At 42.9% G+C, this 11,637-nt stretch overlaps 1 protein-coding gene across 1 annotated transcript in view; it reads right to left on the reverse strand.

Moving 5' to 3' along the window:
* The window catches only part of POLR1A (RNA polymerase I subunit A), a 41,608-nt gene extending 29,985 nt beyond the window's left edge, over positions 1-11,623 (reverse strand). Inside the window, exons 1-10 of the mRNA XM_083708952.1 lie at positions 11,484-11,623; positions 7,413-7,617; positions 6,505-6,654; positions 6,328-6,435; positions 4,296-4,381; positions 4,053-4,159; positions 2,631-2,717; positions 604-706; positions 326-488; positions 52-231 (exon numbers count right to left, since the gene is read on the reverse strand). Of these exons, the coding sequence (XP_083565078.1) occupies positions 52-231; positions 326-488; positions 604-706; positions 2,631-2,717; positions 4,053-4,159; positions 4,296-4,381; positions 6,328-6,435; positions 6,505-6,654; positions 7,413-7,617; positions 11,484-11,560 (1,266 nt within the window). The 5' untranslated portion in view covers positions 11,561-11,623. The remainder of the gene's footprint in view (positions 1-51; positions 232-325; positions 489-603; positions 707-2,630; positions 2,718-4,052; positions 4,160-4,295; positions 4,382-6,327; positions 6,436-6,504; positions 6,655-7,412; positions 7,618-11,483) is intronic.
* Between the last annotated feature and the right edge of the window lie 14 nt (positions 11,624-11,637).

The raw sequence follows: 11,637 nt of genomic DNA on the forward strand, positions 1-11,637 counted from the left end.
CAACAACTTCAGAATACTCAACCAAACACTGAATATTTCTGCAGCTCTCACCTGACGTACACCAGGGTACTTTTCAGACATTAACTTATCCATGTCACTGTCGAACACAATATTTACATGGCTCTGAAGACGAATCCAAATGTTGTAAAGCTTATCTGCAGTAGTCTGCCCTGGGATCGTCACCAAGACAGAACGGTCCAGGGGTTCCACAGGCTGTTTATCTGTGTTTATCTGTGAAACATAAAAACAAAACTACTGAGGTCAAAAAGCCTCATTGGGTTTTCCACTGATACGACAGACACTGAACAGGTCCTCCTGACCTTACCGTCTTCAGGTCTCCTTCTTCAATTTGCAACGACTGACACTGTTCCTGAGCTATGAAAGCCAGAAGTTTCCGAGTCAGAAGCGCATCCTTCATCACAGCTTGCAAGTTCACTGTCTGACCATTTGCAAACATCTGGTCTGCAATGCGATTCACAGGACGATATCTATAACCAGAGATAAGCAATACCCTCTTTCTAGAGCTGATACAAATCACAACTGTAAATCAGTAAAACCTTTCAGGATCGCATTGTGAAATAAAGTCCAAAAGTGCTTCATTACCTGGAAGGTGGAACAACAAGTTTATCGAGGAAGAACATATCAGGATTGAAACTTGAATCGCCAATGGCTGTCATGCCAGAGAGAAGCTTGCAAAGGAAAAAACCTAAAAACAGAAAAAAGAAGCATTAGCACCTTGCTACATTTAGGTCCAAGCTGTCACACACAAAAACAGGTGTTAATACAAATTTTTCGCAGAACACACACCTACAAGGTATGTTTTCCAACAAATCCATTTGATAGTTTCCTGTGTATTCATGGCTGTGAGCATGGACATAATTTATATCCTCCTAAAACCTTTGAAGGGACGCGGGTGGCGCTGTGGGTTAAACCACAGAGCTGATCAGAAGGTCGTGGTTCGAATCCCTGCGACGGGGTGAGCTCCCGTTGCTCGGTCCCAGCTCCTACCAACCTAGCAGTTCGAAAGCACGTCTTAGTGCAAGTAGATAAATAGGTACCACTGTGACGGTGTGATAGGAATTTTAAGGTCTTAGATATACGGTAATGTTCATAACCGCACATACATAGATCAACACAGGAAGACCAGCCTGGAACCATTTTGATTCCTAAACTGAGGAAATGTTTTCTCTGCAAGGTCAAACTGGAAAAGCCCCCCCCCCCATTGTCTTTTCCTTCACAGGTCCTGTCTTGGGGGTATGTCTGTGTTTGAATAAGTATTTATCACTACAAAAGACTGGCAAGGCTACCAAGGAAAACCAATCAAGTAACCTGCCAGACAGGAAATAAACAAGCAACAGGAGAGAAAAACATTTAAATTTCTGTGATGTAGATGGGATGTATCTGAGGGGTGGTCTTAGGTTACACCCCTTCTGTAATGAATGCATCATGTTTCTGGGGGTGGTCTTGGTCTACAGGATGGGAATTTCAAAAGTCTTTATAAGTCCTTGCACAGCATTTTTGTGGGTCCTCCTCCTCTCCTGCATGTGAGGGGAGCACCCTGTTGCAACAGATCGATAAAGATCAAGCTTACTAGCTGCTTTGCTTCTCAATATTCTCTGGTTGGCCTCTGTTATTTTCTCCTACCAATAGGGAACCTATGTAAGGACTCTATATGGGCTCTTGGATACCCCATAAGGGAAAAGGGCATATTTTATTTACAACAACGGGAAGGTAAACGGCGTTTCCTTGCGCTGCTCTGGTTCGCCAGAAGCGGCTTAGTCATGCTGGCCGCATGACCTGGAAGCTGTACACCGGCTCCCTCGGCCAATAAAGCGAGATGAGCGCCGCAACCCCAGAGTCGGCCACGACTGGACCGAATGTTCAGGGGTCCCTTTACCTTTACAACCTTTGAAACAGCCATTATAAATCTTCTAGTGCCACCCAAAAACCCACAACCAAAAGGCAACCAGCTCAGATGCAACTGTGAAATAAGATGACGGGTGGCAGACTGGGGAACACCGAAATCTGGCACACAAGACAAAATCCATTGGGGTTGAAATAAATGGAAGCTGCATGGAACACAACTTTTGCACAGCTCCCAACTATTTTAATGAAGCCTGTTCAGGAAAGCATCCTGTTGGACTATGCGCCATGTTAATTAGCAGCAGTTCTTGAACTTTCTACTCTGGGCACGACGACATCTGGGCTGAGCCCTGGTGTACAATGTAAATATTTTAGATATAGCACAAGTTGCTCAACTTGGAAAGTGAGACACATTTTCCGTTCTTTCTACCCATGGAAAAGACCAGATACCGATGTCACAGGATACCCCCTTTCGCAGTATTTGGAAGAGGCAAACGTAGCACCTCTCAACCATCTGAAGGTATCTGAAGAAGTGTGCATGCACACGAAAGCTCATACCAAGAACTAACTTAGTTGGTCTTTAAGGTGCTACTGGAAGGAATTTTTTTATTTTGTTTCATCTGAGATGTGTCGATGCCAAGAGCAAGGAATTCTCAAAACATAACAAAAATCAAACCCACAACAGGAATGGTTCTATATGCTGTATCCATAAATATGGACAGACACAACACCCCCCCCCAAACTATAAATAAGGACCAATCACTTACCTTCATTCTTCCACAAGGCTTCAACATGTTTTTTGGCAATAGCAGGTGTCATATAGCCACGTTTTCCCAGCTGGGTTTCATCTATGGCTAAGGAGTTAAAGTTTATGGATTGGGGAAAAAAACCATTAAAATTCCATAAGAAGTTATTTTTAGAATTTCATACAACTAAAACACAAATTAATAAAAATGGAACTTGTTCAATACCAGCAGCAGTCAGCTACAGCCAATCCCAGTGGAAAGCGGCACACACAAATGGTAAGCTAAACTTCTAAATATTCTAGCTACGCATCCACCCATTGGGTTTTTGATATAGCCAGTGACAAAAGAACAGCTCCAAGTAAATAAAAAAAAGTAATTGGGAAGCTGTTGAAGAAAGCATATAGTATTCTGCTAGAATGGGAAACAAAAGATGAGGAGGTCAAATCAGTTATGATCAAATGGGCACAGAACATAATATACAATTTGAGGAATGGGAAAAATTGTAGAAAGTAAATTTGAATTTTACAGATTGTTCTCTTTTGAAAGAAAATTATATGAAAATGATGTATAGATGGTATACCACACCAGTACAGATAGCAAAAAAGTACAAAACCGGGTCAAACATATGTTGGACATGTAAAGAAAAAGAAGGGACTTTTTATCATATGTGGTGGGAATGTAGAGAAGTTAAAAAAAGGGGAAATGATATACAATGAATTGAAAAAAATGTTTAAAATGACATTTGTAAAAAAACCAGAAGCATTTCTGTTAGGGATTATAGGACAAGACCTGCCAAGGAAAACAAAGAACTTATTTATGTATGCTACAACAGCGGCGAGAGTCTTGATAGCACAAGGAAGGAAGAACGAGGAAATCACAACGAAAGAACAGTGGCAGGAAAAATTGATGAGCTACGCAGAGCTTGCTAAACTGACATACAAATTGAGGGACAAGGACAACTGTGCCTTTAAGGAAGAATGGGAGCTTTATACAAATTATCTAAAAAGACAACAAAATGAACTGGACTCCTTGGCAGGTTCTGAATAAACATACACAAGTTTATTGGTTCATAACATGGTAGATAAATAATGTAAGGATATGTATAATTTTATAACATCAGCACATATTATTTTCTGCATGTTATAAAATTATACATATCCTTACATTATCTATCTACCATGTTATGAACCAATAAATTTGTGTATGTTTATTCAGAACCTGCCAAGGAGTCCTCAGAGAGAGGAGCTGAGGGAAGTCTCAGGTGGGAGGGTTTGATGGGGGGGGGGAGGGGAAAAAATAATGAATATGATATGTTTTGAAATTTTGTTATGCTGAAATTGCTAATAAAAATATATTTTTTTAAAAAAATAAACGAATGCTTTTAAAGTAAATGAGAAGTTATACTTTCTCTGAAAATACATTTCAATGCAACGACGTACGTACTTGCTGCTTCCTCCACTACCATCTGTTTGCCTGACTTGATTACTGTGGTAGGGTAAGTCACAGTGAGCTTGCTATTGTGCTCTTTTCGGACAAGTGATCTTCCCGCTCTTGAAGAAAGAGTAAAAAAGAACAACATTGCAATTATTAAAAGCAGTATACAGAATTCTAGCAGTCATTGCTGGGGAGAGGAAAGAAACAGCCCTTATAAGGTTAATTGGCTTCTGATCAATTGGATAAACTTACTTGCAGTTTGGACATCTCTTTGAGCCCATGTGTGATTTCCAAAACTGGGAGATAAGTTTGCTTCTATACTCGCATACGTTTTTTACCTAAAAGAGGAAAAAAATAACAGCTTCATAATTCACTGTTGGCTTGCACAACTCCCAGTAGCCTACATATTAATCACTTTCAATTCAAACATTCATCATTCACGTAGGTGGTGGCAGTCTTCCACAAACACCAGCAAATGTAACGTAGAATTGGACCATCATGGTCCCAGCCATTTAGTGCAATTGCAACAATGATTCTAACCATCATAACAGGATGGTTGCTGACCATACCTGTGATCACCTGGTTCACACATTATATTTGACTGTACAAGTTTCCTTATTTCATTGCACTTAAAAGTTTCAAAACACATAAAATACATTTTTGAACTAAACTAAACTAAACATTTCTAAACGTTTTTGTTCTTGGGTTGAAAAAAGTTTTGACATTTCACAGTCACTACACTCAAGTACATTGATCCAAACAATTTTATGCAGAAGACTCTTTTCATTGTTTGGAATGCTGAGTCCAGAATATACTGTATTTTTCCATGTATAATACGCCCCCTATTTTTGGAAGAAAATTAAGAAAACACCCCTCAGCACTACCCATGTATAAGACGAGCCCCAATTTTAAACCTAATTTTTTGGTAAAAAAAACCCTAGTCTTATACGGTAATACAAGACTAGGATGGATAAAAATGAATTGCACTGACACATACACAGACATTACCTGAGTAGACCAAGACTAGCCACATAGTGCATTTAGTATATACTAAATTCTCTTTGATGCGCTGGTCTGTCAATGGACCCAAGGTGCCTTTTTTCCTGTTGTCAACATTTTGTCTCCCAGGTATATCATTTTTGCAGAGTTCATGCCTGATCTAGGCTGTCCAGATTGGGAGATCAACATCTTCTCAGTTTGACTACAGAGATATTACAAAAACAGTAGCTCTTGTGCTCACTATCCCCTTCCTCATTGTTTTATCCAAGGATACCATTTGACTAAGGATACCATTTGTTAGCTAAGCAACTCAGCCCCTGCAACATCAAATTTGTATATCCTTACCTGTAGGTTTGTAGTGATTTAGCCCGTGTCTGTTCACCTGCCCTACTAACAATGCAATCCTGTGCAAGTGCCAGGTAAGTGTGCATAAGAATTCAGATGAACTATATTTCACTTTAATATGTTGTGATCTTATGGTGTGAAAGTTATTCAAGAGATAATGGTATGGAAAATGATTTTTAAAACCACACCTGAGTTAATTGGAGAAAGAGATACAGTAATCCAAAATTCACTTGGCTTCTACTAAAAGCTAATTTTCTTTAAACAAGCAACAAGATATGTTCTCCTACAGTTGTTAGCTGGCCGTTATGTTGCATTACTATGTGATGTAGGAAGTTAGAAAAAAAGCAATGCTTTTATTAATTTCATTTCCTATTTAACATAATTTGAGTAAATCTGCCACTGCAAATTTTTCAAGAACTAGTCCAGAAGAGTGTTTACTCTAAGATAATCTCAAAACGGCAGGCACTTTAATAAAGAGAAATTGCAAGCTTGTCTCAAACATGGAAAGGGACGCGGGTGGCGCTGTGAGTTAAACCACAGAGCCTAGGACTTGCCAATCAGAAGGTCGGCAGTTCGAATCCCCGCGACAGGGTGAGCTCCTGTTGCTCTGTCCCAGCTCCTGCCAACCTAGCAGTTCGAAAGCACGTCAAAGTGCAAGTAGATAAATAGGTACCGCTCTGGCGGGAAGGTAAATGGCATTTCCGTGCGCTGCTCTGGTTCGCCAAAAGCGGCTTAGTCATGCTGGCCACATGACCCGAAAGTTGTACGCCGGCTCCCTCGGCCAATAAAGCAAGATGAGCACCGCAACCCCAGAGTCGGTCACAACTGGACCTAATGGTCAGGGGTCCCTTTACCTTTACCTCAGACATGGAAGCAAGAGCAGACTGCTTATTCAAAGCACCATAAACAGTGGTCTATAATACTGTTTCGTCTTACTTACGTGTGCACCATGTTCTCTGCATTGGTTATTTTGGAGCAATTCCTTTGTGTGCAAACTCAGCACTTCTTCCACATCTGAACCTGGTGCGTCTGCATTGTCATCTAAAAACTAAAATGAAGATTGAATTAGAAACATGCTGAATGCTCTCAGACAAAAACCAAGAGGAGCCAAACTTACCCTGCTTAGGACAGCCTCAAGATCATGGGCTGCTTGAAGCAACCCTACTTCCAGAAGTTTCAGCTGGTTAAGCAGTAAATGAATCACAGCCCGTGGACAGGTCAGGTGGCCACAGCTCAAGCAGGAACCTCGTATCAACAGGAATAATTTCTGAAGAAGATAAAATAGTTTATTATCACACTACTAAATATTTCATTAAAGTTTCAAAACGCTTTTCATATTTAATCTTGTTAAAATCCTTCCAAAAACCCAGAAAGGTAGAACACTACACCGTATTTTTCGCTCTATAGCACCGACCCGACCATAGGACCCACCTTGTTTTAGAGGGGGAGAACAAGAAAAAAAATTCTCCCCCTCTCTGCGCAGCGTCCCTTCAGCGACGCAGCAGGAGAAACGGAGCCCCTTCCATTTCTCCTCCCACTTAGCTGAAAGGACGCTGCGTCTTAGCTGAAGCTGCACCTACCCTTCAGCAAAAGGAACCCGAAGCCTCCAGAGCGCAGCGGGAGCTCTGGAGGCAGCTATCTTTGAAGCCTGGAGAGCGAGAGGGGTTGGTGCGCACCGACCCCTCTCTCTCTCCAGACTTCAGTGAAGGCAACCCGAAGCCACCGGAGCGCTTTGGGTCCCTTTCGCTGAAGCCAGGAGAGTCTTGCTCTCCAGGCTTCAGTGAAAGGAACGCAAAGCCTCTGGAGCACAGCGGGAGCTCCTACCGCACTCCAGAGGCCTCGGTGAAGGCAACCCTTAATTTTTGGAGGGGAAAATGTGTGTCTTATAGAGCGAAAAATATGGTAATTAACCAATGTGAAGTGTTCACACCATACATTTATTCTCCACACTCCAACTACAACACTGAAGCAGCACAACCCCATCTAGGATCTAGAATATGAGAAATCAGGAATGAATATACTTACATCAAAAAAGAGGGGATTGTAGACAGTGAGGGGCAGTTCTATGTGACCCAGATGACCTGGGCAGTTGTTGAAGTCCTGCGTGCAAGTAGCACACACTTCTTTGTTGTCAGTTGGCCCCAAAGACAAATCGTACAGTCCATTTGGTGACGGAGTACCCGCATTATCCAGAAAAAGTGGGTTGGTTATAGATTTTACACTCAGATTCCTACGCACAAAAACAAAGTTAGATATGTAGCATCAAAGCCATTTTTGGATTGCATTTCCCTGAACTCCATGAGATAACAACTAACTTTTTTTAATCGTGAAGTTAGGAGAGAGGGGAAAGAGTTCTCACTACATGTTTGTGGTTTTGCAAATGGTACTAGTTTTGCCTCATATCAAACCTTTTTACCCATAAGAACGGCTATCAAAGATTTTGGGTTGTATCACACATTGCTGTCCCCCCAACTCTCTGGAGCAGATTTTGAGGGTACAGGGGGTAGGAGAGGAAGGAGAAGACCCACTGCACTAGTGGAATTCTGCTTGCACAGAGAAGATTGTTCATTCAATAGCCTTTTTTTACTGGAGCACTCCCAGCTGGAAGACCACAACAAGATATGTGACACAGAACTATTCTTCAATTGCCTCAATGCAGGCAACATTTCCGGAACAACGTTTTACTGTTTGCTGCTGCAACAAACTCTGACACCTAGAAAGGAGGTCCAAGGTGTAAACGGAGCAGGGGAATATGAATTTTAACAGCCCATTTTTACATCCTTGTGTGTATATATATATATATATATATATATATATATATATTTGCTTTCGTAGATTTTCACGGGTACAGGAATGCAGGTTTTGGTGTCCTCGGGTGTCTTCCCGTGTAAAAGTTGGGGTGTCTAGGCGACGTTTCGACGAGGTCTCACTCGTCATCTTCAGGCTGGTGCTTTCGGCTTCTTGTTACTGGAACAAAGCGGGATCTCAATGTTTGAGTTCCTATAAATACTGTAGAGGGGGTGTGGTGTCTAGCCTCCAATGTTCTGGGCAGAGAGGAAGTTCCCAGGCTAGTGTGCCTTTTCTTCTTTTGTTCCTTAATTACTTGAGAGATACCTTGAGTGATTTCTTGAGTGATATCCTGAGTACCACTTAGGTGGGTCATTAGGTGTGGATTAGTTGCTAAAGTCTTTGTGTCTTGACCTCTTGAACTTTGTGAAGAGTTTTCCTGAGAAGATGGCTGTATTGCACTTAGTTGTGCTTTGGCTTGGCTTCGTGTATAGGGGCGAGCTGTGGTTTTGTGGCTTGTGTCAGCCAGATCTGTGTAGGGATTGCAGGGGGGTGCAGCATCCGGAGGTGCCACCATGGATTGGCTACTGGATGGTGTCAGTAATTCATCTGTGGAGAGGGTCTGGGTTTGGGTCTGGTGTGGTTGATTGGTGTTGGCGTTCTTGACGTCCTAATCTACAAAAAACCTGATGGCTCCCTAGGACACACTATCTACCAGAAAAAAACACACACCAACCGCTACTTACATGCACAATCACACCACCACCCTGCACAAATAAACTCCGTAGCCAAGACTCTCATCTCCAGAACCAAACGCCTGGCTGACAAAGACCACTTGACAACTGAGTTACAGAATCTCTCGAATGTGTTAATTGCCAATGGATACCAGCAAAACAGGATTACGAAGCTAATCCAAAAGGAAACACCCCCCAAAAACCAAGACACAGAAGAAAACAATGGCATGGCCCTCCTTCCTTATATCAAGGGCACTACAGATAAAATTAGCAAAATCCTCCATAAACACAATATCAAAACAGCCTTTTGCACCAACCAAAAAATAGCCAATATCCTCAGAAACCCCAAGGATAAAATCCAGTTGGAAAACCAAGGGATCTATGAAATACCCTGCAAAGTCTGCCCAGCCACGTACATTGGACAAACAAACAGACGAATAAATGCACGTATCGCAGAACACAAGAATGCCGTCAAAAAAGAAGAAAAAACTTCCTCTCTTTTCCAACACATGAAAGAAACAGGACACGAAATTAATTTTGCAGATTCCAAATTGCTCTTTAACACGGAACATCACCACAAGAGAATAATCATGGAAGCCATCGAGATAGAGAAACACCCTCACAACATGAACAAGCGTGACGACACATCCCGCTTGCCAGACATCTGGAAATTAGCCCTCCCCACAAAAACTGACACCAGATCCAGAGGCACACAGAACGCCAACACCAATCAACCACACCAGACCCAAACCCAGACCCTCTCCACAGATGAATTACTGACACCATCCAGTAGCCAATCCATGGTGGCACCTCCGGATGCTGCACCCCCCTGCAATCCCTACACAGATCTGGCTGACACAAGCCACAAAACCACAGCTCGCCCCTATACACGAAGCCAAGCCAAAGCACAACTAAGTGCAATACAGCCATCTTCTCAGGAAAACTCTTCACAAAGTTCAAGAGGTCAAGACACAAAGACTTTAGCAACTAATCCACACCTAATGACCCACCTAAGTGGTACTCAGGATATCACTCAAGAAATCACTCAAGGTATCTCTCAAGTAATTAAGGAACAAAAGAAGAAAAGGCACACTAGCCTGGGAACTTCCTCTCTGCCCAGAACATTGGAGGCTAGACACCACACCCCCTCTACAGTATTTATAGGAACTCAAACATTGAGATCCCGCTTTGTTCCAGTAACAAGAAGCCGAAAGCACCAGCCTGAAGATGACGAGTGAGACCTCGTCGAAACGTCGCCTAGACACCCCAACTTTTACACGGGAAGACACCCGAGGACACCAAAACCTGCATATATATATATATATATATATATATATATATATATATATATATGCTGTTAACAGCAGCACAACTGTATAGGCGAGAATTTTTTTAATGGGTACCTCTCCCATAGCTGAGTAGTATTGTACACAAATTATGTTACACGTTCTCCCCAACTGAATTGGCTTGCACTACATTCAAAGATGGTGACAGCAGCCACAAAATTAGAAGACACCTGCTTCTTGGGAGAAAAGCAATGACAAACCTAGACAGCATCTTAAAAAGCAAAGACATCAGCTTGCCAACAAAGGTCCATATAGTTCAAGCTATGGTTTTCCCAGTAGTGGTGTATGGAAGTGAGAGCTGGACCATAAAGGTTGATCGCCGAAAAATTGATGCTTTTGAATTATGATGCTGGAGGAGACTCTTGAGAGTCCCATGGACTGCAAGAAGATCAAACTGATCCATTCTAAAGGAAATCAGCCCTGAGTGCTCACTGGAAGGACAGATCCTGAAGCTGAGGCTCCAATACTTTGGCCACCTCATGAGAAGAGAAGACTCCCTGGAAAAGACCCTGATGTTGGGAAAGATGGAGGGCACAAGGAGAAGGGGACGAAAGAGGACAAGATGGTTGGACAGTGTTCTCAAAGCTACCAACATGAGTTTGACCAAACTGTGGGAGGCAGTGGAAGACAGGAGTGCCTGGCGTGCTCTGGTCCATGGGGTCACGAAGAGTCGGACACGACTAAACGACTAAACAGCAACACATTCAAATAATGCCTATATCTGCACCAACAGCTCTGCTGGCACATCTGCAGTGGAACAAACAAAGTGATCTAGAATAACCAAAGGAGGAGTGGGGTCCCCAAAAGCACAGTGGAAAAAGGAGTCAGATATTCTACTAGCACCCCATAGTTGAGCATGTTGTTGGGCACACGATTCCTGCATCGCAGGGGGATTGGAGTAGATCTTGGCTGGGGAGGGCGGGATATAAATTAAAAAATATTATTATTATTATTATTATTATTATTATTATTATTATTATTATTATTATTATTATTATTATTATATGACCCTCGTGGTCCCCTCCAATCCTCGCTTCTCGGCCTTTCGGCTAAGATCACGCGTAGCACGTGTGCATCTACAACCCTTGACTCTCAATCTCAGGCTCGCAGGTTCGAGACCCACGTTGGGCAAAAAAAGTATCCTGCCTCGCAGGGGGTCGGCCTAGATGACCCTCGGGGGTCCCTTTCCAACTCTCTTAACAGTCTTGCTACCCAGCCGCGGGGCGTACCGTATCTCCTCCTCCGTGTACATCCCGAACGACAGGCCCGTCAGCCGCCGCCACGGCGCCTCCTTCGCCGCCGCCATGGCCCCGGGAAGAGGGGTCGCCGCCCGCCGCCCCTGCGAGGAGGAGGAGGAGAGACACGGGAAGGAGCCTGAGGGCG

Source organism: Podarcis gaigeae (assembly GCF_964106915.1).
Source record: "Podarcis gaigeae genome assembly, chromosome: 13".
In the NCBI taxonomy this organism is placed as follows: domain Eukaryota; kingdom Metazoa; phylum Chordata; class Lepidosauria; order Squamata; family Lacertidae; genus Podarcis; species Podarcis gaigeae.